Consider the following 26,736-nt stretch of genomic DNA (forward strand, 5'->3'; position numbering starts at 1 on the left):
AGGGTTTAACGCTGCTTAATCTCCGGTTAAGTAACCCCTGAACCCTTGGGACTTTAGTTTTGTCGGCATTACAAAACAGCCTTTTTTGGGCCGATACGACATATTCCCTTATTAATTTTTTGACAAAAAAAATATTTTTTCTGGTAACCATATCTGCTGCAAGAAGGGTATCGGTATTGACTGCTCTTTCTTGTAAAGAGCCACATTTTTGTTCACAAGGATGAGGTAGTATTGCGTCCTCATCCTAACCTTTTACCAACGGTAGTATCAGGTTTTTATCTAAACCAGGATATTGTTCTACCATCCTTTCCAGAACCCTGTTCTTTGGAAGGAAAATCACTATGTTTTTTTGATGTGGTGAGAGCAGTCAATGTCTACTTAAAGGCGATTGCTCAGATTAGAAAAACTGATGTTTTTATTCGTGTTGCCTGAAAGTCCTAAAGGAGGACAGGTAGCATCGAAATCTACTATACTATTCTTAATAGATTCAATAAGTAATCATTCAAGCTCATGGTTAAAGAGGTGGATTCCATCCTCTCAAATCAAAACGCACTCCTCTTGGGCTGTTGGTGCTTCCTGGGCAGTGCATCACCTAGCCTCCATGGCTCAAATCTGTAAGGCTGCAACTTCGTCTTCAGTCTATACATTTACCAGATTCAATTAAATGGATGTAAAAGGTCATGAGGCTATCGCCTTTGGGTGCACGGTACTGCAGGCTGCAATATCAGTCCTCTAGTCTTATTGTCCTACTTTTTGTTGTGTCTCCCTCCCTTCAGTTGACATTGCTATGGGACATCCCACATAGTAACTACTATGGCTCTGTGTCCCGTGATGTACGATAAGAAAATAGGATTTTTAAAACTGCTTACCTGTAAAATCCTCTTTAAACAGCAGCATGTTTTAAATGCAGGTGGGAGAATCGCTGAGATTCCCCCACCCACAATGGTGTGAACTAGGCCTTCAAGGCAATTCCATAGCTTTATAAATGTAGTCCATTGAAACACCTCAAGGTGGTAGGTTTAAAGCTTCTATAAAATCCTGAATGAGAACCTTGAATAAATCGTTGATAGTGGTTACATTTCGGAATCCAGTGTTGTGGTTTTGATGCTGCAGGGGTATGTATCTATTTTCTTTAAGGCCCCTTTCACACTGGGGCGGTGCGGACATCGGTGGTAATTTTTAGCGGTGCTTTACTGTTGTTTTAGCGGCGGTATGCGGCCGCTAGCGCGGTGCTTTTAACCCCTGCTAGCGGCCGAAAAAGGGTTAAAACCGCCCGCAAAGCGCCGCAATTATTTCAATGGGTAGGAGCGGTGAATACACTGCTCCTTCACCGCTCCAAAGATGCAGCTAGCAGGACTTTTTTCACCGTTCACACTGGATTGAAAGGGGCCGGTTTTTTCAGGCCCTATTTTTTGCGATGTAACGGTTCTATTCTCACTTTGATTTTAGCAAAAGAAAGAGACAATTCTGTTTCAGCTGTTTAGCACCAGACTGAGTTATTAGGTTTTTAAGGGTGTGTTGCCCGTGTCACTGGAAATATTGTGATGGTAGTGGGGAAAAATAGTTTCCTTTGTAGCAATCAATTTAGTACGGTCTGTGGTACTTTATTTTATTTGTGACCACACACTGTAGTTTTACTGCTACAGGGCTTGCTGTGGAGAATCGTATACATAGTTGTGCTCAAAAGTTTGCATATCCTGGCAGAAAGTGTGAAATTTTGGCATTAACCACTTTCCATCCCAGCCATTGTAATATGACGGCCGCAGGAACACTCTGTCCCTCCGGGCGGCTGTCATATGACGTCCTTGGCTTCTCAGCGTTGTAGGGGCGTGCGCCCCGTCACTCGGGAGCCGATGCACGTGCCCGGTGGTCGCGAAGCACACCGGGGACCCGCGACTGCTCGTCAGTCCAGGAATGTGGATCTGTGTGTGTGCAAGGACACTCGATCAGTCTCCTTCCCTTGTCCCCCTCACCCGACAGAATTGCCTCCTGGGTAACAGTTAACCCCTCGATCGCCCCCTAGTGTTAACACCTTCACTGCCAGTGACATTTACACAGTAAACCGTGCATATTTATAGCACTGATCGCTGTATAATTGTCAGTGGTCCCAAAATAGTGTCAGAAGTGTCCGATGTGTCCGCCGCAATGTCCTGGTAAATTTTTTTTTTTTTTTATAAAAACGGCATAAATAACCTTGTTTGTAGGTGCTATAACTTTTGCTCAATCCAATCAATATACACTTATTGAGATTTCCCCCCTCCCAATATATGTAGAAGAATACATATTGGCCTAAAAATGGAACATTTATTATAGCAAAAAGTAAAAAATTATTATTATTTTTTTCCCCCACACTCAAAATTGTCAGTTTTTTTTTTGTTTATAGTGCAAAAAATAAAAACCACAGAGGGGATCAAATAGCACCAAAAGAAAGCTCTATTTGTGGGAGAAAAAAATGATCAAATTTTCATTTGGGTACAACGTCGCACGACCATGCAATTGTCATTCAAAATGTTACAGCTGTGAAAATGCCCTGCATTGAAGTGGTTAATATTGAAAATATGACTGATCATGCCAAAATTCGGTCTTTTACTTAAGGATACCAATCACATGAAGCCATTTATTATCACATAATTTTTTGGATCCTTTTTAACTCCTTTAAAACCGGGCCTATTTTTCAAACTTGATTACAAGTTAAAATCTTTTATTTTTTTTTTCCTAGAAAAATACTTCGAACCCCCAAACATTATTTTTCTAACACCCTAGAGACTAAAATGGTGGTCGTTGCAATAGTTTCTGTCACACTGTATTTGCGCAGCAGTCTCAATGCGCATTTTATTTTGGATAAAACACACTTGTCTTATTTTTTTAATAAAAAAAAAACTGTAAAGTTAGCCCAATTTTTCTTTTTATATTGTGAAAAATTATGTTACGCCTACTAAATTGATACTCAAAATGTCACGCTTCAAAATTGCGCCCACTTTTGGAATGGCGACAAACTTTTATCCTTACAAATCTCCATATTGGACTTTTAAAAGATTCTACAGGTTGCATGTTTTGAGGTACAGAGGAGGTCTAGGGCTAGAATTATTGCTTCGCTCTGATTATTGCTCTTGCGGTGATACCTCACATGTGGTTTGAACACCGTTTTCATATGTGGATGCTACTTATGCGTTCACTTCTGTACGCGAATTTGGCGGGACGGGGCACTTAAGAATTTAATTTTTTTATTTTATTTTTATACTGTTCTTTAACCACTTTCAGACCGGACCATTTTGCTAGCTTAAGACCAGACCACTTTTTGCGATTCGGCACTGCGTCACTTTAACTGACAATTGCGCGGTCGTGCGACGTGGCTCCCAAACAAAATTGACGTCCTTTTTTTCCCACAAATAGAGCTTTCTTTTGGTGGTATTTGATCACCCCTGCGGTTTTTATTTTTTTGCGTTATAAACAAAAATAGAGCGACAATTTTGAAAAAAAAACGCATCTTTTTTTACTTTTTGTCATAATATCCCCCAAAAATATATAAAAACAATTATTGATTGGTTTGTGCAAAAGTTATAGCGTTTACAAAATATTTACAAAATATATATATATTTTTTTTATACTAGTAATGGTGGGGATCAGCAATTTTTATTGTTACTGCAACATTATGGCGGACACATCGGACATTTTTGACACATTTTTGGGACCATTGTCATTTATACAGCAATCAGTGCTATACAAATCCACTGATTCCTGTGTAAATTACACTGGCAGTGAAGGGGTTAACAGGGGGTGGCAGTGTAGGGGTTAAGTGTTCCTGGGGTGTGTTACAAACTGTGGGGGGCAGGGCTTTGTGTTAGTGAACACTGATCTCTGTTCCAATCACATGGAGCAGAGATTAGCGTCACTTGTTGCTAGGCAGAACGGTGAGATGCTGTTTACGATGGCATCTCCCCGTTCAGCCTCCCCGTGAGACGATCACAGATATCCCCGCGGAGATAGTTGTCTGCGGGACCAGCGTCCCGACTCACGAGGGTCCCGACCAGCACGCGACGAACCTGTACGCCAATATGCCTGCCCGTGCCATTCTGCCGACGTACATCGTCGTGCGCCGGTCGAGAACTGGTTAAAAAAAAGTCACTTTTATTCCTATTACAAGAATGTAAACGTCCCTAGTAATAGAAAAAAAGCATGACAGGACCTCTTAAATATAAGATTTGCTGTCAAAAAGACCTCAACTGTCATATTTGCACTGAAATACAAAAAAAAAACGGAAAAAAACCCCTTTTAAGAGCTATGTGACGTTTTGGCATCGCTTCCGGCCTGCAATGGTATGGAGCTGGTAGGGCCTATCTTCCCCCACTCAGCTCCATACCACAGAGGGGACAGGATCCAATCGCCTCTGTCTCTGCCAGCAGCTCCGGTAAGCGAAGAAGGGCATCGGAGTGTGGCGAGAGGGGGGAGGCCCTTTCCTGCTGCCAATAAAAGGAATCTCGTGATGAATCTGCCACTGAGACCATTTTTATCTGAAAGCGGACCACCCACTGAAGTAGTTGATACTGGGGTTATGGCAGCTAGCTGCTGCCATAACATTGATATTCTTCTTCAAAATGCCGCCATATAATGACGGTGGGCTGTCTGTAAATGGTTAAATCATAATAAGAAATCACCCAAATGGCCCTGATATAAAAGAAATGTTTGGCCTTGTTACAGACACAGAAGGTGTGGCAATTAAAGGTTAATTTCCCACATTTGTGGCTTTTTAAATCACAATTAGTGCCTGTGTATAAATCGTCAATAAGTTTGTTAGCGTTCACATGGATGCACTCAGCAGGCTAGACGCTGTCCATGCGGAGGTAGAAGAGAACAGTCAAAAGACCTGTGTAACAAGGTAATAATACTTTACAAAGATGGAAAAGGCTATAAAAAGATATCCAAAGCCTTGACTATGCCAGTCAGCACTGTTAAATTATATATAAATACTCTAATTGCAGTATCTCACAAAAGTGAGTACACCCCTCACATTTTTGTAAATATTTTATTATATCTTTTCATGTGACAACACTGATGAAATTACACTTTGCTACAATGTAAATTTATATATAATAAGTACTTATGTATAATATTGTGTGCCCGAGCGACAGGAGAAAGATATGTAAACAACACAAAGCTCTCTTCTGACAGCGGTAATGTGACCTACCCCCAGAAAATAAATAAATAGTAATAGTAAATAAAAACTGACACATTCCTTAGTAAAATCGGCACTTGGTAAACCTAGTTAGGCACACATTTAATGCTTTGATTGCCCCAGATGTCAACCCCTTCCCAGTCAGTGTCATTAATACAGTGTCTGTGTATATTATTTACACTGATCACTGTATTAGTGTCAATGGAGATGTCAGTGGCAGTTAGCCAGTTCCCATAAAGCAGTAATTGAGAACCTGGGCACTCCTGATGACTTGAAACTACATTCCCCATGATGCTCATGAACTCTGCAATGTAGTTGAGCATCATGAGAAATGTAGTTGCAAAACATCTGGGGTGCCAAGGTTCCCCATCACTGCCATAAAGTGTCAGATTGCCTGCTGTCCTGCTGATCAGTCATTACCAGTATAAAAAAAAAAATTATAAAAATTAGACATCTTTTAGCTGACTCCAGGCGTTGTTTGGAGTCAATCCCTTTTACCAAAGGAGGTATAACACAGAATATGCCAGGCAGGGGACCCAGACTTTTGCAGATACCACATTGTTGTGCTATATTTTATAGGGCAGCACAGTGGTGTAGTGGGTACTCTGGTTTCCTCCCTCAATCTAAAGACATGCTGATAGGTTAATCTGATCCTGTCTAAATTGGCCCTAGTATATATGTATGAATGTGTTATGCAGGCCATACATGGTCGAATTTCGAACAAATTTTCTTTTCAAAATCAGAAAGTTTTTTTTTTTTTTTTTTTTTTTTTTTTTTGTGTTCCGATCATGCCACCATTGATTTTCGAAATTCGGCCGACCAAGCCTTCAATTTCACCTCATGTTGCTACAGAAAATAATTTTCGTGACCGTGAATCTTCTTTTCTCTCTCTGTAAATTTTCTTTTCTTATTACATTTCTTGCACGATTCTTCCATCATTGATTAGAATATCGTTCGTTTTTCAAAAAAATTCCATGTCCGATTCCTCAAATTTGATTTCCGCACGAAAATCGGCTGTTGCTGCAGCCCACTAATGGTGCTAAATTCATACGATAATACTTAGATACTATTTTCGAAAGAAAATTCTTTCGAAATTCGAACTGTGTATGGCCGGCATTGGGGACCTTGAGGGCAGGGACTGATATTAATGTTCAATGTATATGTAAAGCGCTGCGTAAATTGACGGCGCTATGTAAGTACCTGAAATAAAAGAAATAAATATTTTTTCAGCCTGCCAGATTCAGCAAATAGTAATTGTATAATAACATTTTTTTAGAAGTAGATAATGCTTACATTTTGTTTTTTTGCAGAGGTTGATATATCTTCACTGATTAAAATAAACATCAGTTGCCCAACCTTTGCTTAATATTGTTCATGGGAAACCGAAACTCATCACTAATTTGTCATTGCCAGAGCTGATTTTTTACTTTGTTTCTTACTAGTTATGAATATTCTGATTGCTACTTCATTGTTGGAAGGTACTCTAAATTTATTGTATAGCTTTAGTAAGAAATGTGAAATGGGGTTAATTGTACTTTCCCCTATATTCATACCGGAAGTATTAAAATAAATCCAAATTCTTATAAGCTTAAAAACAGCCTGTCAGGACACTGCTGTAGTTAAATTATCCTTGGGTATAATTGTCCAGTGCAAGTTGTATTAACATCAGTGTTTTTTTTTTTTTTATTGGATAAACTGATGTGAATTGCTATTCTTGTTTTAACGATCTATATATAGCATTTTAAAGGTGTTTTTCTAAATGTTATGCAATAGTGTAGGGGATTATTTCTCCTGTGTCGGCAGAGAATTATTATAATCTTTCCAATAATTCAGGTGCACAAAGAATAAACAGTTCATAACCATATAATTTAAATGGCATTTTTTTATCAATAACAATTTTATTCAGTATTATTCCAGATACATTTCAAGTGCAGTGGTCATACAGTTTCACATTAATTACTCGATTTCTTAGCATGCACAGCTGCCATATATCCTGAATGCTGAATTACTCTCTATCTGGAAAACAAGATCCAAAATGCTAGAATCCAGTTATTCATTCTCCATCTCAAGTAGTAAATAACCAAACCTTTTAACTCGTAACATTTGTTGGAGTATAAGGACTCCCATTAGTAGGAAGAAAGAAAGAAAGTAGAATAGAGAAAACGGGGGTAGGTTAGGTCAACGTCAGCTTGTGCCACTGTCCGGGTCTCTTTGTTCCTCCCGACGGTACCATAGCTCCCAGATCACGTTATGAGCAGCCAGACGGTCTCTAATCCTTACAGTAATTTTCTCCATTAACTCTATGTCCCTTATTCTAGCATATAGAGCTCCTTCAGTCGGTGGGGGGGAGCTGCGCTTCCAATTCAGCGACATGTCTAACTAGTTTCCTCTGAGGAGCCGATGTTTTCAGTGGGGACAGTCCTAGCAGGAAGAACTTAGGAATTCTGGGGACTACCCTTTCAAGGAGACGTCCCAAGAGCTGCTGGACTACAGTCCAAAAAGGGACTATCCGTGGGCATTCCCAGTAAATATGGAACAGTGTTCTCTTGGCTTCTAGGCATCGCCAGAAGCGGTCTGAGCTAGCTGGATAGAGGGCATGAAGCACATCTGGGGTCATGTACCAAAAGTATAGGATTTTGTAGGTGTTTTCTTTATATAACGCGCAAAGCGAGCTCTTGGCCGCCTGAGTCCATATAATCCTCCACTGATCCATGGATATCTCCTCACCCAGAGCCTTTTCCCACTTAAGCATGTAAGCATGCTTGCCCACCAATGTAGTAGGTCTTTCATTAAGAATTTTATAAATATCAGAGATCAGGCCTCTTTGGGCGGCTCCTGCTAGGACAAAATTCTCAAATGGAGTAGGTGGGGCGGATTTGGAGATACCCATAGAATGCTTGCTTCGGCAAATCAAATTTGGCTTGCAGTTGTGTGAACTAATTCAATTTGTGTACAGGGATCCACCAAACTTCCATAGTGAAATAGAGCTCTGGTGGGTCAGGCTGTCTGGCATCTCGGGGTTACAAGCAAAGTAAGTCAGGAGCGAGCTAGTGGAGGAAAGATTATGGTTTTGCGCCATAGTTTCCTGAGCTGCGCCATTGGGCCAAGCAGCCGTGAAGGGTCTACCTCCGCCCTTGCACTCCATAGGAGACTATTCGGGTGTATGGGGGCCGGCCATAGTTTCTCTATTTCAGTTCATTTATTATAGGAGCGAAGCGTGAACCAGGAGGTGATCGCCATCAATTGCGCCGCTTGATGGTATTTAATAAGGTTGGGGAATGCTAGTCCACCATCATTCCGGGCTGCCTGCAGTACCGAGCGCGGGATTCTGTGACGTTTATAATTGCAGGTAAACTGTAAGAGCTCTGCCTGTAAGAGCTTTAATTGTCCATAAGGGACAGGGACGGTTAGGGTTTGGAAAAGGTACAATAATTTCGGGAGGATTGTCATCTTCACCGATGTTGTCTGCCCTAGCAAAGAAATGTGGTGTTTTTTCCACTGTTGTAGGAGACCTCTAATAGTGTGTGGGGGGGGGGTAGTTTTCCTGAAATAGGGTAGAGTAGCGTGGGGTATATTTGATCCCCAGATATTTTAAGGCCATAGTTTTCCAACTATAGGGGAAGTTGGCTTTCAAGTGTGCCACCTCACCTCTGGTGTGTTAATAGGGAGGGCTTCTGATTTAGATGCGTATATTTTATACCCTGATAAGGATAAATGGCATTTTTAATTGTTCACGTTTTTGTTTTTTTGTCAAAATACAAATTTTTGTGTGTTAAAAACAGTAAGACCCCTTTCACACGGGGGGCGCTTTTCAGGGGCTATAACGCTGGAAATAGCGCCTGAAAGAGCCGCTGCTGTCTCTCCAATGTGAAAGCCCTGAGGGCTTTTATACTGGAGCGGTGCAGTGGCAGGACGCTAAAAATATTCCTGCTAGCATCTTTGGAGCGGTGAAGGAGTGCTGTATACACCGCTCCTAAACCGTTCCTGCCAATTGAAATCAATGGGGCAGCGCAGCCATACTGCCGCCATTGCACTGCTGCAGCAGCGCTTTGAGCTAATAATGTTACTGGTCCTCAAAAAGTGTCCATATGCAAATTGTCCACTGCAATATCGCAGTCCCGTTGTAAGTCGCTGATCGCTGATATTACTAGTAAGAAATTAATAAATAGACATTTCCCATGATTTGTAAACATATGAGATCATCTCTCAGCGCCGCTCTCCCTCCTCACACAGACAGCGTGTGAGAGGGGAGAGATGAACGGCTGCAGCAGCCGTCAGTGCACAGAGAGAGAAAAAAAAAAAGTGTAAAAAAAAAAAGTGCCATCCTGCCCCAGTGCCATCCTGCCCCAGTGCCATCCGCCCCAGTGCAATCCACCCCACCCCAGTGCCACCTGCCCCCAGTGCTATCTGTCCCCAGTGCCACCTGTTGTCAGTGCCATTTGTCCCCAGTGCCATCTGTCATCAGTGCCACGTATAAGTGGCATCTGTCATCAGTGCCACGTGTCATTAGTGCCACATAGTGCCATCTGTCATCAGTGCCACGTATTAGTGCCATCTGTCATCAGTGCCACGTATCAGTGCCATTTGTCATCAGTGCCACCTGTCAGTGTCACGTGCCATCTGTTGTCAGTGTCACGTGTCATCAATGCCACTTATCAGTGCCATCTGTCATCAGTGTCACGCGTCATCGGTGCCACGTATTAGTGCCATCTGTCATCGGTGCCACATATTAGTGCCATCTGTCATCAGTGCCACGTGTCATCCTTGCCACGTATCAGTGCCATCTGTCATCAGTGTCACGTGTCATTGTCCTGGTATTTCAAAAGTGTAATAAGTAGTCAACAAGTTAGATGTGTAATTTATGCTCCTAGAACACGTGATGGCGCTCCCTGCATGTTGGGCCTCTCTATGTGGTCAGGCTGTGAAAAAGTCCCACACATGTGGTATTGTAATACTCAGGAGGAGTAGCAGAATTTTTTTGGGGGTGTCATTTGTGGTATACACATGCCACATGAGAGAAATAACCTATTACAATGACAATTTTGTGGAGAAAAATAAAAAAAATGAAAAATCTTAATTTTGCAAAGAATTGTGTGAAAAAAATGACAACATCAAAAAGCTCACCATGCCTCTTACTAAATACCTTGGAATGTCTACTTTCCAAAAAGGGGTCATTTGGGGGGTATTTGTACTTTCCTGACTTGTTCGGGTCACAAGAAGCGAGATAGGCCACCAGTACATCAGATGTGATCAATTTTGTGCGATTCGCACCACAGCTTGTAGACTCTATAACTTTCACAAAGACCAAATAATATCCACTAATTTGGGTTATTTTTACCAAAGATATGTAGCAGTATAAATTGTGGCCAAAATTTATGAAGAAAAATTAATAATTTGCAAAATTCTGTCACAGAAACAAAGAAATATGCGTTTTTTTTCAAAATTTTCGGTCTTTTTTCATTTATAGCGCAACAAATAAAAACCCCAGAGGTGATCAAATACCACCAAAAGAAAGCTCTATTTGTGGGAAAAAAAGGACACAAAATTCATTTGGGTACAGTGTTGCATGACTGAGTAATTGTCATTCAAAGTGTGAGAGCACCAAAAGCTGAAAATTGGTCTGGTCAGGAAGGATGTTTAAGTGCCCAGTAAGCAAGTGGTTAAAGTGGATGTAAACCCACTCTCATCCTTTATAAACTACTGCCATAGTGGTTATCTATAGGGATATACATGCCTGCTGCATGTATCCTTACCTGTCAAATGTCTTCCCTTTCTCTGTTATGAAACCCGAAAAACTGCAGATTCTGTGGGTGGGTCTGCTGTCTGGAGCTCGATGGGTGGAGTTGTGATGTCAGTAGTCTCAGCGCCCACCTCTACACTCCCCTTGTCAACATGCCTTTTCTACTGTGTATTTCTTACACTGAACTTCTGCTATGGTCACTAGCATCCAGTCAAAACCCAGAAAGGTCACCATATGACTTCAGCATGCCCAATGATGCTGAGGTGTGTAGCAGCCAATCCCGGCAGAGCTGGAGAAGAAAGGAGGGGATCTGACATACACAGAATGTCTTAGGGGTGCATGAGATATGTAAATCACCTGTCACTCATAGCAAGGGGGAAGAACTGACTCCTGTTTCTCTGTCTCTCAGTTTTTATCTTACTGAAAAAAGATAAGAGGACTGCTCAGAGCTAGATTAACTCTTTGTGGCAAGACTAGGCACAAATGACGTGAAATCCTATACTATACAAGGTGCAAGCCTTAATTAAGAAAAAAAAAAAGAAATTCTGGTTTACATGTACTTTCAGGAACTTGAAGAAAAATGCATATAGTACAACTAAAGGCTAACAATGACATTACTGTTAGTGGAAACATAGATTATGGTTCACACTGATCATACTATTCACATTGATAGTTTGTTTAAAATGTGTATTGTTGGCACTTGACAATTGGTTCCAAATACTGAAGTGTGTGCTGCTAAAATTCTTCTATGTAACATTAAATAATTTTAATATATTTAACAATTGCATGTAAGGGGAATTTAGCTATAGCAGGGTCCCACTGGAATGTATTAAGTTGGTTATACACTGTGATTTTCTAACAGTCCCTGAGGAACCAACTAACATTTCTTTAGTGGATGGCCCTGTCAGCTGCCTCCTGCTTGACATCCCTCAGTTAAAAAATAAAAAATCAAAAGGAGACAGGTGAAAAATTGTTAGCTGAAAAGCATCTACAATCCAATCAGATACAGCTGCAGCTGAGATAATTTGTCAGCCGGTGGGTCAGCTGTCAAAATACCACAGCAAGGGATTCATCCATCTGTGCTGTATATTGTAGCTGGAGGATTTTTTTTTCCATTCAGCCTGCAGTATGAGCAAAAAAACTGATCAGTGTAGGACCAGCTTTAGAATGCATTGTATATTTTAGTGCTAGTTCACACCAGGTGCAGTTCCGTGCGCTTTTTTCCTGCACTAAAAATGCATGTAGTGTTTTCTATGTATTCCAATGGCTTTAGTTCACACCAGAGCATTTTCCGGTCAGTTTCCGGTGCAGAAAAAAAAGTAGAGCGTGCTGCATTTTTTAGTACTGGAACTTGTATCAAAAATGCACTGGAACTGCGTGTGGTGTGAACTGTAAGCAAAAACTGATCCGGAAAGTATCCAGAGTGCGTTTTTGTGGTGTGAACTGGCCCTAAAGATTCTTGTGCTGGCAAAAACAAGTCCCTGCCAGTTTAGCCATACAACTGTATGGCTAAACTCGCATTGCTCAGAGATCACATGTGATCAGCACCTGCAGTGCAGCTGTGAATGACATGCGATCTCTGAGAACGTGCTAGTGTGAACCCAGGCTCAGTCTTTTTGTGACAAATAAGGTTTGATTCTAAAATATACCTGTTTTGTTATGAAAATATCTTTATATGCTGTTAACATTGTTCTTTGATTCCCTATATTATTATTTCTCCATTCATTCTGTGGTTTGTTTTATAGAATTTGAACAAACAGGCTTATGATCTGGCCAAAGCCCTGCTGAAAAGAACTGCTCAAGCAATAGAACCATACATAACAAATGTAAGTTAAAATTATACCTATATCCAGCAAAAATTAGGCGGCATATATATTTTTTGTTAACGTGTTAAAAAAATTACAAAAGTATTATAGAAAGAAAAACAAATTCACACAGAAATTGTGACTACAACTTGATATTGATCACACAGGAAAATCGACATCCAGATGGAAGCACATTAAGCAATATCAATTACTGATTTGGTAATAGGGATGTCTTTGGAATGCCTCCCAAGTCTAGGGTGAAATATGCGGGCAATATGTATACCATCAGGACAGTTATGAATATAAATATTCAATGCAACATCAAATGACACAGGATAAACAATGAATGATGATACTCAGTGGAAAATTAATGTAAAGAGAAGAGGGAGAGAATATTATATAGTGCATACAAATCCTGTTTTAATATCACAAAATGACCGGGGTTTATTGTTTGAGTTTGGCCCTCAGAAGTACCATAGCGTGGCAATTTTTCACAAATATCCAGTTCTTTAGCTTGCATTTCTTCCATTAGCATAGTGTACAGCTGCTTGATTATGTCCACCCAGAGGGATAAAGTTGTGGACGTGCTTTTTCAAATTATGGAAATAAGTTGTCTAGCTTCAGAAAGTATACTTTAACTGCTGACTTTTAATAAAGAACACTTTAACTGTCCAGAAATCCAGCACCATCCTCAACCAGGCTGGTTCGTCACATGTCTTTGGGTCCCTGATGCTGCCATATCTACTGTGGGATGCCTGTTTTGACTTCTTTCCACTTCACAGCCGGCATTCCACTGCGCATGCACGAGCTGTGCTGCGTTTGCACGTTCCTGTGGCCTTCTGATACCTGTGACATTTCCCAGAGGGAAGTTGGGAGTAGGAGCGGGTACCTGGTTTTGACAGGTACCAAAAAAGAGGGGAGAGGAGGTGAAAAAGTGAAACTTCCCCTTTTGAGTGATGTTCTGCTTTAACAACATTTTAGTTGAATGTTACCCCCCTAAAAGGTCATTCACATTGCTGTGGCTTGTACAGCCGGAATGAGTGGCGTGTTCATTCAGCTGTGTGCAGGTAACCTATGTTACTCTATGGAGATTCAGCAGCTGCACAGAAAAGGCTTGCATGTCCTAATTTGACAGGCCTGCAGGGGTGGGTGCTCGGCCCTGAAGGCAGACTGGGTGTATTTGGAGCCATGTATCCGCTCCTGCATGCCTGTCAAATTGGGACATGCGGCTCTGTCAGCATATCCACTGCTTCCCCATAGCTAGGTATGCTGCCTGCAAACAGCTCCAGCTGCATAAACAATTCCTCTCATTCACGCTGTATGGGCCACAAAACTGTAAAATCAGGTTTGTCTTTGGAAAGGGGCACCAAAGATTATGCAACTAGTAAAAGTGTATTAAATGTGAAATATTCGCTGCATATGCAGCACGTTTGCTTGACATATAGTGTATACAGGTAGACATATAAATGTATACTAGCATTTTTGTCAATTTACTACGTTTTCTTGGCATTTGTTGTACATTTTCAGATGTTATATAAAAGTGGACATGAAATCTAAAAATGAGTCTGCATAGTCCATTAGGTAGCCCTAAAACATCCACGATATAGTGCAGAAAAATCTTACAGGTGAAGGTAAATATTTAAAAAAAGAAATGTTCCTTTTCCTTCCAGCTGTGTGTCTGTGCATCTTGGGAGATTGATAGCCAGCTTCCTCACCCTAATCAGTTTGTTAGGCCTTTTAACTAATTATACTTCCTCTTTCATAGTGCAAGCAGCAGTGAAAAACTAAAAACTAACTAAGAAAACTCAGAAAGACATGGTATGCAAAGTTTTATGAAAGATCTGTGCCTTTTTGAATGTACTGTTTGAAGGAAGGCTTGACCGATTAGTATTGCGGAGATGGGAAGGAATATTATTCTCCCACAGATTCAGAAGTGCTTTTGATATTCATCTTCACGGAGTAAACATTTTCTGTGCAATCTGTTGCATTTATCATGGTGGCAACCCATGAGACCCCTGTGCATTACGTATATTAGAAATTTAGGTCTTTCAGATAGGCATACTACCGGTATTTGAACAGATGGTGAAAGTTAAAACAAAGAAGTGTCAATGTTCCCTTTAAACTATTATTTAAACATGGAAAACCAATCTTCTTCTTTCTTTTTTTTTTTTCTTCCAGTTTTTTAATCAAGTTCTTATGCTTGGTAAAACCTCCATCAGCGACTTGTCTGAACACGTGTTTGATCTGATTTTGGAGCTTTACAATATTGATAGCCACCTGCTCCTTTCTGTTTTACCTCAGCTGGAGTTCAAGCTCAAGGTATGTGTCCATCTGTTACACTTATTGAAACAGTTTTTACTCAAATTTATGTGTGATGGTACGTTTTATAATCTGATTGAACAGTTCAGTAAGTTTATAATGTATTGTACTTGGAGCTACTCTGTAGACACAGGCAGTGCCATAAAAACATTTGGCAACAGTTGTAACCCACGCTTGGCAGTACAGTCAGTTGGCTCCCAGGGGAATGTGATATCTCAAAACTCTTAAGAGTCCATTCACACAGGGGTAAAACAACTTCCAGCGTGACTTTTGGAGGAAACTTGGACACGACTTGAGTATTGCGACTTCAACACGACTTGGGGCAACTTACAACGTGACTTTAAGTCATCCCAGGCCAGGCGGCTTTGGCCGTGGCCAATTAGAGAATATTCAGCTCTCAAGGGGGAACTCCACGCCAAATTTAAAAAAAAAACCGTCATGGGTTCCCCCTCCGGGAGCATACCAGGCCCATAGGTCTGGTATGGATTTTAAGGGAAACCCCCTACACCGAAAAAAACGGCGTGGGGGTCCCCCCAAAATCCATACCAGACCCTTGGCCGGTCAGGAAAGTGGGTGGGGACGAGCGAGCACCCACTCCTGAACCATACCAGGCCGCATGCCCTCAACATGGGGGGGTGGGTGCTTTGGGGAAGGAGGCGCCCTGCGGCCCCCCCACCCCAAAGCACCATGTCCCCATGTTAATGAGGACAAGGGCCTCTTCCTGACAACCTTGGTCATTGGGGTCAGCGGGCAGGGGTCTTATCAGAATCCAGGGGCCCCCAGATCCCGGCCCCCCACTCTATGTGAATGAGTAAGGGGTACATCGTACCCCTACCCATTCACCTGGGGAAAAAGTGTCAATAAAAAAAAAAAAAGTTTTTTTAAAGTAATTTATGAATCCGCTCCTAAACGCTTCTAAATGTAGCAAAACTTTACTATCCGTCAAGTTAAAATTGTTCAGGAGAGGTTGTAAAAACATCCTGTCTACATGAAGCTTTAAAAGGAAGTAAACCCTGATGGGTTTACGTTCTCTTTGTCTCCCTGCAAAAGGTAAAGCATAATGGGCTACTATGCATTGCATAGTAGCCCATTATGTGTCACTTACCTGACACAGGAGCCAGCGATGTCACTGCTGTCCCCTGTAGCACGAAGCGTCCATCTTCTTCTGGGTATTGCTGCTCCGGCCACTCACAGCGCCAGAGCAGCGATGACGTCGCGCATGGGGGCCACCACTAACAGCATATCGCTTTTAGCGGTATGCTCATTGCGCATGCTTGCCACTGTCTACAGCGCATGCGCTGTAGACAGGTACACCTTTTTGCAAATATCTCCTAAACCGTGTAGGTTTAGGAGATATTTCATGGACCTACAGGTAAGCCTTAATCTAGGCTTACCTGTAGGTCAAAGTGGTCTGTAAGGGTTTACAACCATTTTAAGCTTAAGAAAAAAGAAGGGGGGGAGGGGAGAGACTGGAATGCATCAAAAATGCACTGGAATGCGCATTCAGAAAAGCATCTGGATTGCATCCAGACTGTTTCTATGGTGCGTACTGGCCCTTAAAAGGCAATTCTGGAAAAATCAACTCCCATATTTGTATTCTGACAGGCTCCTTTTAACCCCTTCTTCCCGAAGCATCTATTTTCATTTTTCAGCTACAAAATAAAGGAGGGGTTATTGTCTGGAAACGCATATCTCCCAGATCATATAGTTAGGTTGAAAAAAGACACGCCCATCTAGTTCAACCAAAAATAAAATAAAAAATACAATCCCGTATACACAAACATATACCCACAGTTGATCGAGAGGAAGACAATAAACCCTAAGCAAAGCATGATACAATTTGCTACAACAGGGTAAAAAAAATTCCCTCCTGATCCCCCGAGAGGCAATCTAATTTTCCCTGGATCAACTTTACCTATAAATATTAGTACTCAGTTATATTGTGTACATTTTGGAAAGAATCTAGGAATATATTTCTGAAAGCAGGGAAGCTTTAGACTTAACATAGTATTATGGCCCATTCACACATGTCCGCTTTGGTGCATTTAATTAAAATTGGGTTCCAACTTGAAATTGTGACACTCGCTGATGCATCACTCCTTGGCACCCTGCGTATCCTGTCCACTGCCATCCCATCCTCTGCACTCCTCTAATGCACACACTGCCCCACGTTTTACCATCATCACTCCTCTCCTGCACATACTGCCCACTGTCCTCCCCTCTGCACTCCTATTTGTCTGCTGTTTTACCTTCTGCACTCCTCTGCACAATACTGCATCTGTAATATCCTTCACACCTCTCTGTAATGCTTCAAATTTTGCATTTGTTGGTATGATTTCTTCAGACTTGGTGCAGTGCTGTTATTGCATCTATCAGGCCTACTAGCTGCTTTTGTTGCCTAGTTTATCTTTATGTATCTGTTGACCGAATTATCTTCTGTATAAAAAGCCTGTTGTCTGTCTGTCTTATCTCTGTAGAGTAACGACAATGAAGAACGACTGCAGGTGGTGAAACTTCTTGCAAAAATGTTTGGAGCAAAGGATTCAGAACTGGCTTCTCAGAATAAGCCGCTTTGGCAGTGTTACTTGGGGAGGTAATTGAATCTTCATCCAAGGCTTCTATACAGTGAATAGAGCAGAGCCAATGTGCATAAAATCCCCAGAGTGCTGTGTCATCGTTTACAAAAATATTTTATGCTGTGTTTGTATGCCACAGGTTCGCTGCTGACCTCGATTTTATTCACCCACCAGACAATGTTCATTCCTTGCTGACATGATTTATAATACTTTCATTGTAGTGAAAGTCAAACCGTTACCCAGCCTCTTTCTTTTTTAATTTATGTGCTAAAATAAATATGCAGGTGCTTATAAAATATATATGTAATATCTTCTATTTATTTTGGCTACAAAAAATGCATTTGGACTTATTTTCAGGGGATGTCTTTTGCCCCTTGTGTGCCCCACCCCCGTCTGCTCATGAGTCAGCATCAAAGTCCTTGTAAAATCATTTAATCCACTCTGTAAATGGATTATACAATGTCCAGTGTGTAACATTGTAGAAAATACCATATTTACAGCACCACTGGGTGTTCACATGTCCCGCCGGAGCTCTTCTTTCCCGCTCCGAGCACTGCTGAGGGCGATGCCAAAATCCCCGCTGATGTCAGCTCTACTCCGAGCACTGCAGAGGGAGGGGTGCTAACGTCAGCCAGGAGGAGAACAGTTTTTTTTTTTTGTTTTTTTTTTCCTTCAATAATGTTACATAAAGACACACACTGGACATTATATAATTCTTTTACAGTGTGGATTACATGATTTTAAAAGGATTTTAACTAGGGCTTATTTTTGGTGGAGGGCTTATATTGCAGCCATCCTAGAAAATCGAGATAGGTCTTATTTTCGGGTAAACAGTAATTTTATTGTGAGCCTTTATATGTAATGGCAAATATGACTGCCATTATGTACATATATAATTTATAAATGTAGAACTATAAGGCTTTTAAGCATTATCACAAAGGTTAGTTGCATCAAGTTGAACACTCTTGCATGTTTGTCCAATAAAATAAAAAAATATTAGAAACATTACATTCACTTCAGCCACTTCAGTCCCAGAAGATTTGGCTGCTTAATGACCAGGCCATTTTTTACATTTCGGCACTGTCGCTTTGTTAATTGCGCGGTCGTGCGATGGTGTACCCAAACAAAATTCATTTATTTTTTCTCCCCACAAATAGAGCTTTCTTTTGGTGGTAATTGATCACCTGCGTTTTTTATTTTTTGCATTTATAAACAAAAGAGAGCAACAATTTTGAAAAAAAAACACTCTTACTTTTTGCTATAATAAATATGGCAATTTAAAAAAAAACTTTTTTTTCTCAGTTTTGGCCAATATGTATTTTTCTACATATTTTTTGTAAAACAAAAATTGCAATAAGTGTATACTGATTGGTTTGCACAAAAGCTATAGTGCCTACTAAATAGGGGATAGATTTATGGCATTTACATTTTTTCTAATAATGGCGGTGATCAGCGATTTTTATCGGGACTGTGATATTGCGGCGGACACATAAGACACTGTATAAATGTCACTGGCAGCGAAGGGGTTAACACTAGGGGCAAGCAAGGAGTTAACTGTGGTCCCTCACTGTGCTCTATATATGGAAGTATCAACAGCATTTGCTGTGGAACGGGCACACAGGGTCCCCGCAGCACTACCAAAACCTGGGTTTCCCCCTAGTCCATTGCTGGCACGACTTTTGAATTGTAGAGACAGAGATACGGTGCTGCGGAAAGCAAGACAAAGGGGAGAGTTTCATTACGAGAACAGTAAAGTGTCAATATTCCTGGACTTTTCTCTAGAATTACAAAAGCAGCGAGCAACGTTAAAAGGAACCTGAGAGAAGCAGGAATAGACTATTCTATGGCGTACCCAGCCCGGTTGAGAGTGGATGAAGGAGGAAAGACTATCTTTTTAAATACACCGGAGCAAGCCAGAGAATGGTTTCGGACAGTTAAGCCTGCATCTAATAATGGGAAATAAGGAACTGTGAGATACTTTAGGATATCCCAGGATAACGACCGGGACAATGTACTGGAAAATAAGAGAGGAAGAAGGGAAAAATATATGTAGTTAAATGGGGGGGGGGGGGGGGGAGGAGGTTCAGAGAAAAAGAAAAGGGTTTTTTTTTTTTAGGAAAGGATCTACGAAATATATGAACCACGAGTGGGTGTTACATGGAGGTTGATATGGTAGTAAAAGGGAATAAATACACAGGGAGGATTAATAAAATCAAGAAACATATTGTTTAGGATTGAACCAGGGGAGGTGTTAGAAGGTGGAGTTGGATTAAATGCACAAAGAAAAACAGGAACACAGAAGAGAAGGATGACACGTACCACAAACACACACATAAATATCCATGGAGATAAAAGTAAGCACAGACAAACACACTAGGGGGGCGGTGTTGGGGTTTTTTTTTTTTTTTTGTGTTTTCTTTTCCCCTCTCTTTTGTTCTTCCTTCTTTATTTCTCTTTCCCTTTCTTTTTTGGAGAGAAGCTCAACTGTATCCCTTTGCTATTCCTATCCAGAGAGGTTGGGGGGGAGGGTTGAGGAGTAGAAAGGCTGAAACAAAACAAATTACCTATATAAGAGCAGATGCGATATGTTGGTAATGCCCTAAAATTGTTGATGTGGAAGAAGGGTGATGGATGAATGGAGGGGAAAGGAGTATGGTTACTAAGGAAAAGAGACAGAAAATAAGGCTTCCGGGTTAAAAGAATGGTTAAGAATGGGTAAACATGGCTAACCACTGCACTTTTTTGTTGTTGAATGTTAGAGGTATGGGCCTGCAATTAAAACGAGCACGGGTCTTCAGAGAAATTGGAAAGTTATAGAATAAAATCATTTGTATCCAAGAAACGCACATGGTTAAAAGAATGGAGTATCTAAGAGCCCCGGATATAACGGTCATACCATTCATGTCATACAACCTTTTCAAGAGGGGTCTCCCTAATGGTGCATCGTGCGGTGGCGTGGGAGTGCATCAGGGCAAACAGAGACTCAGAGTGGTGATATCTCTTTGTATTTGCCCTGGTGCACTCATTACCAGTTGTTATAATGGGGATATATAACCCCCCTCAGGCTACAGAGGGAGTACTGAAGGAAGCAATGTTATTTATGTCAGAATATCAAGATGCACATATTGTATGTATGGGAGATTTTAATATGGGGTTAAACCCAAAGATGGACAGATTTGGGGGAAAAAAAGGGGAGGGGAAGGGTCCAAAGTTCTGGAAAATTTCCTAAATGAGGTAGGATGGGTGGACCTATGTAGGATTAGAAACCCGGATGCAAGTCTATTCGTGGCATGCACAAGGTAGAGGATGCATGTCTAGATTAGACCTGGCCCTAGGGAATAAAAAATACTCCCAATGGTGCAATCAGCTACATATGTGCTTAGGGGGGTGTCTGACCATTCTGGATTGGTCTTTGAATTAAAGATAGGCTCTGGTGGAAGATGGCAGGGATATAGAATACAACCCTATTGGTTAACCCAGAGTGGACCGAATACCGGAGTAAATGGTAGTGTTTCTCGAAACACATCGGGATAGTACAATGAATGGTACAACTTGGGATACTTTTAAGGCACATTTAAGAGGAATAGTGAGATCCACAATATCATATATCAAATGCACTAATAGACAAGAAGAAGAGGAACTGCAGGCAGGCGGAAGCAAATAATATAAATCAAATAAGATGGGCAGTAATAGCGCATCAATATAAAAATCAACTGATAGTTAAGGCTAAACGTAAGAGGCTCCAGTTAAAGCAAAAAAACTTTGAGCAAGGACATCAAGCTAATACGGTAGTAAACTATCTGATAAAACAACAAAAGCCAACATTAGCTGTAGCGGAGGTGAGAAAGGGGAAATGGCCGATACAGTGGAGGATATTGTGGAAACCTTCCATAGATATTATAATAAAATGTATACATCGACATTGACACGTACAAGGGAGGAAATAGAGAAATATTTAGAAGACGTGGATTTCCTGAAGTTAACTGAAGAACACAAAGTGGAGATGGAGAAAGATATACAAGTAGAGGAGGTAAAAGAAGCCATTGAGTCTGTGGGAAAGGGCAAGTCACCTGGACCGGATGGCATACCGTTGGAAATGTTTCAGCGATATGTGGATATTATGGCCCCGACATTAACTTAGATGTACAGGGAGACATTTCTCCAGGGAGAGATGCCTCCCTCTATCAGTAATACTGATACCAAAACCAGATAAAGATAGAAGTGAGTGTGCATCAAACAGACCTATATTGTTATTAAATATCGTGGCAAAAATACTAGCGAAAAGGCTTAAGGAGGTAATTTTATATATTATATCAGATGATCAAACAGGATTTATGCTGTGGAAGTCTACTAGTCCACTAGGAGAACTCAGTTTATGGTACAGTTGGGGGAGTATTTCCCGGAGTCAAGTGCCTTGGCTTCGTTGGACACAGCCAAGGCATTTGACTCCATGAAATGGGAGTTTCTTCAGGCGGTGTTGAAAAAAAGTGGATTCGGGGAAGGCTTTAGAAAATGGATGAGAATAATGTATAAGAAGCCATGTGCCAACCTATTAATACATGGAATACTAACACCCATAATAAAATTATATAGGGGGAACAAGACAGGGGTGTCCGCTGTCTCCTCAATTATACACTTTGGTAATAGAAGCATTGGCCAACAGATTTAGACAATCTAAAACGTATAAAGGGATTAGAGTGGGGGATAAGGTTGAACATATAGGCTTATATGCAGATGATATTATATTATTTATGGAAGATGTGTATGCTTCACTGGTGGTGGCAATGAAAATAATAGACACATATGGGTCATTCTCTGGGCTAAAAATAAATTGGCAGAAATCCCCAGTGATGCTGTTGAGGCCAGGAAAGGTAGGGAAACCACAAACCCCATTAAAAATAGTTGAAACATTTAAATATTTAGGAATAAATATTACTTTGGACCCAGAGGAAGCCCTTAAAGTAAATATAGACCCATTGGTAGAATATGTGAAGAATAAACTGGGAATATGGAAAAAATTACCGTTATCAATGGCAGGGAGAATACAGCTGATTAAATCCATCATATTGCCGAAGTGTCTATATGTGATGGCACATTCTGCGGTAATGATACCAAAATATATATTTTAAAAAATTCAACTCCCAACTGACCAGGTTTATCTGGGCATATGTGCGATGCAAATTAAAACTCACAACGTTACAAAGACCTAAAACAGCAGCAGGGTTGGCAATACCAGATTTATATTTATACTACCTTAAAACATTTAAGAACATGGGTAATGCAGGTACAAGAAACGAGGGTGGAGTAATATTTGCTAAATAAAATGCAGGTAGGAGACCTATTGACAGGCCTAGAAGTAACAGATTTAAGAAGGATCGGAATAAGAATCCTCCTAAAGCTGGCTAGATCAGTTTGGAAGGAGGCAAAAAAAATGATGGGATTTAACCACTTTCAGACTGGACCATTTTGCTGGCTTAAGACCAGACCACTTTTTGCGATTTGGCACTGCGTCGCTTTAACTGACAATTGCTTGGTCGTACAATGTGGCTCCCAAAAAAAATTGATGTCCTTTTTTTCCCACAAATAGAGCTCTCTTTTGGTGATATTTGATCACCCCTGCGGTTTTTATTTTTTGCGCTATAAACAAAAAAAGAGCGACAATTTTTCACTTTTCACTTTTTGCTATAATAAATATCTCCCAAAAATATATAAAAACATTTTTTTTCCTCCGTTTAGGCCGATACGTATTCTTCGTCATATTTTTGGTAAAAAAAAAAATCACAAAAATTGCGGCGATCAGCGTTTTTTTTTTTTTATTGTGACTGCGACATTATGGGGTGGCAGTGTAGGGGTTAAGTGTGTCCTAGGGGTGTGTTACTAACTGTGGGGGGCTGGGCTGTGTGCTAGTGAACACTGATCTCTGCTCCAATCACAGAGAGCAGAGATCAGTGTCACTTGTTGCTAGGCAGAACGGGGAGATGCTGTTTACATCGGCATCTCCTCGTTCAGCCTCCCTGTGAGACGATCGCGGGTATCCCCGAGGCGATTGAGTCCGCGGGACCTGCGACCAAACTCACAGGGGTCCCGACCAGCACGCGGGTGCGCCACCGGCTGCACGCGCGCGGTGGCAAGGTGACAATTTCAACTGGACGTACCTGTGCGCCAGTTTGCCTGCCCGTGCCATTCTGCTGACGTACATCGTTGTGCGCCGGTCGGGAACTGGTTAATGATGCTCACCAGAAACTGCCCTATGGAACAACCCAACATTAGAAGAATTAGAAAGGTTTGAAGATGGCAAATTCTGGAAACAGAAAAAAAAAACAACTATTGGCCAGATGTATAATAGTAATATAATCGTGCCATGTGAGAATATGTGTAAACAATATGACCTCCAAAGTAAACCGTTTTATAGGTATTTACAGTTCAGACATGTATTACAGGTGCCGTTTGGAAGAAAGGAATTAAAAATTTCTAAATATCCTCTTATAGGCATCCTGAGATCTCAGGGACAAAGGGGATTGATATCGAAATTATACTCACACCTACTACAGAGCAAAATAAGTGGAGAACCGGTGGGAGTAAGAGAAATGGCAGGAAGTTATTCCAGATATGAGTGATCAGGAGTGGGATGAAATATGCCCCCCCCCCCCCCCCCCACCTGAAAGTAATCCCCAGCAATGAACAACAAAATAATACAATTAAATATAATACATCAGACATACCTGGCCCCGAATAGATTGAATAGGATGGGGAGGATGCCAGTCCCATACTGCACAAGATGTGGGCAGGGAGGGGCGGACTTCCTTCACTTGATGTGGGAGCATAGGGAATTATTGGCAACAGGTGGTCAGTAAAGTAGGAAAAGTTTTAAATACAACTATTAAGGCCACAGTGGAACTATGCTTATTGAGAATCTTGAATGAGGAAAGAGGGTGTAGATATACTAAGATATTTTAGCAAGAAGTATTATTCCTGGCACGAAAATGGATAGTGGAAAAATGGATCCAGCCAAACCCACCAACAATAAGTCAATGGGTGAGGGCGGTAAACCAAGTTTTACCACAGGAGAGAATAATGTACGAACAAAGGGGAAATGTGCAGCAATATGGAAAGATCTGGGCAAAATGGAATAAATCATATTTAACAGATGCAGCAAGACCTGAATAGATAATATAAAGTGAATAAAAGGATGAAGGAAATAGTGACTATAAGATGAATGAGTGGTAAAAATGAGATGTAAGAGTGAATGAATATGAAAATAGGAATATATGTTAATAATTGGAAGTAAATACATAAGATGTATAAATTATGTAAATTAATTTTTAAGAAAAAAATTGTAATAAAGAGTTTATAAAAAATAAAGCTATAGAGCTGATGCATTAGAACCGAAGAGAAAAAGCACACAATTGCAGTTGTATCCCACAACAACTAATCATATTCTTGTTTAAGGTTTCCCCAAAAATAAACGTTGAAATCTGATTGATTCCTATTGGTTGCAACTTCAGTTCTCTGCATATTTTCAATTGTAATTTTTCAATGTAATATAAAGTCCCTGGAGCCAACTTTTATTTTTTTCTTGCACATTGACTAATTGCGTGAATGCACACACCAATAAGAATGAACAAAAACCTGCAGCAAGCATGGGTATCCATGAAATAAACACAATCACTGAAACTGCACTGAGCCTGGCAGACAGCAGAGACATGTTTCAGTGTGAGGACAGTGTGTTGCCCCAACAATTGATAAGAGCTCAGGAAGAGACTGTGAAAGTATGAGCCGCACAGACATAACATCCCAGCAGTGGATTGGGTTGCATGCTTCCCTGCCGGCCTACTATGTATGCTGTAGTTCAGCTGGTCCTAGTTTCTTCAGGAGGCTTGCATGTGTGTGTGCTTGTGTGTATTTGGCAAAGCTTTGTGCTGAACACCAAGCTCCTCTCCCCCTCTCTAGCTTCAGATGGGACTTCTGCCTGCCACTGCATTGTTGCAGGCCTGAGTTTGTATTGACAGACAACAGCATATATGCCAAGATCTGTGCTGTCATGCACTCCTGCTGGCCTCTGGAATGATGGAAAAACCAAGGCCTGACTGGTGCTCTGTACTAGAAGGCATACTGGAGCCTTGTGTACATTGGTTTTATTTTGGATTGTCCGGCAGCTAGAGATGGGTAGAAAACCCCCCACATCTCTGTCCCCACTCCAGGATCCAGCAGGATTGCAAGACGGCACACTCCTACTGAGCTGTGTTCCCGGTCTTTTCCAACAGCCAAAGTGTAGCTGTTAGCCCTTGTACACACGGTCGGAGATTCCGACAACCAAATCCGTCGGATTTTGTCTGACGGATCTTGTCCGAAACTGTTGCATACACACGGTCGGACAAAGTTGTCGGAAAATCCGATCGTTCAGAACGTGATGACGTAATTTCGTTACGATGGGACTACATTCATGCTAGTAGCCAATAGCTTTGATGTAGGAATTTGATCTGAGCATGCGTGGCACTTGGTCCGATCGGAATTCTCTACACATGATCGGAGTATGTCCGATCGGACCAGTTTGTCAGAAAATATTTCCAGCAAGTTGGAAAATTTGGTCCTATGGAAACAGTCCGATGCATACCACACACAGTCGGATAACCCGACAAAACGGTCCGATAGCACACATTCCGACGGATTCTCCAACCGTGTGTACGTGGGCTTAGAGTGAGACAAGGAATAGGGCCTGGCAGAAGGAAGTTGATGGTCCGATAGTAGAGAACCACTGCTCTATATAGTCTTTGTGTGATTACACACACTGTAGCAGGGTTAGTTGTCGTATAACAATGGATGAAATGTGTGTGTGTGTGCTCGCTCAACGCACACATCTAAAGCATTAATTATTTTTTACATTTGATAGATTCAATGACATACATGTGCCAATCCGATTGGAATGTGTGAAGTTTGCCAGCCACTGCTTAATGAACCACCCTGATTTGGCTAAAGACTTGACAGGTATGTGAATAGTCCTGAATCTGTAGAATATAAGGTTGAATCAAAGTTAGCTGAACTGTTTTAGCTTTAGATTACGTGTGTTTTTTTTTTTTTTTTTAAGCTTATTTTTGTCCGGTAATCATTTTTTTGTGTACATTC

The 26,736-nt window shown here is 41.1% G+C and overlaps 1 protein-coding gene across 1 annotated transcript in view; it reads left to right on the forward strand.

Moving 5' to 3' along the window:
• The window catches only part of PDS5B (PDS5 cohesin associated factor B), a 177,030-nt gene that overhangs the window by 57,194 nt on the left and 93,100 nt on the right, over nucleotides 1-26,736 (forward strand). The window contains exons 7-10 of the mRNA XM_077484113.1: nucleotides 12,659-12,739; nucleotides 14,897-15,037; nucleotides 17,515-17,630; nucleotides 26,504-26,598. Coding sequence (XP_077340239.1) covers nucleotides 12,659-12,739; nucleotides 14,897-15,037; nucleotides 17,515-17,630; nucleotides 26,504-26,598 — 433 coding nt within the window. The remainder of the gene's footprint in view (nucleotides 1-12,658; nucleotides 12,740-14,896; nucleotides 15,038-17,514; nucleotides 17,631-26,503; nucleotides 26,599-26,736) is intronic.

This window comes from Lithobates pipiens, unplaced genomic scaffold (genome assembly GCF_037356315.1).
Source record: "Lithobates pipiens isolate NorthernLeopardFrog02 unplaced genomic scaffold, aLitPip1_a1.2 Scaffold_16, whole genome shotgun sequence".
NCBI lineage: Eukaryota > Metazoa > Chordata > Amphibia > Anura > Ranidae > Lithobates > Lithobates pipiens.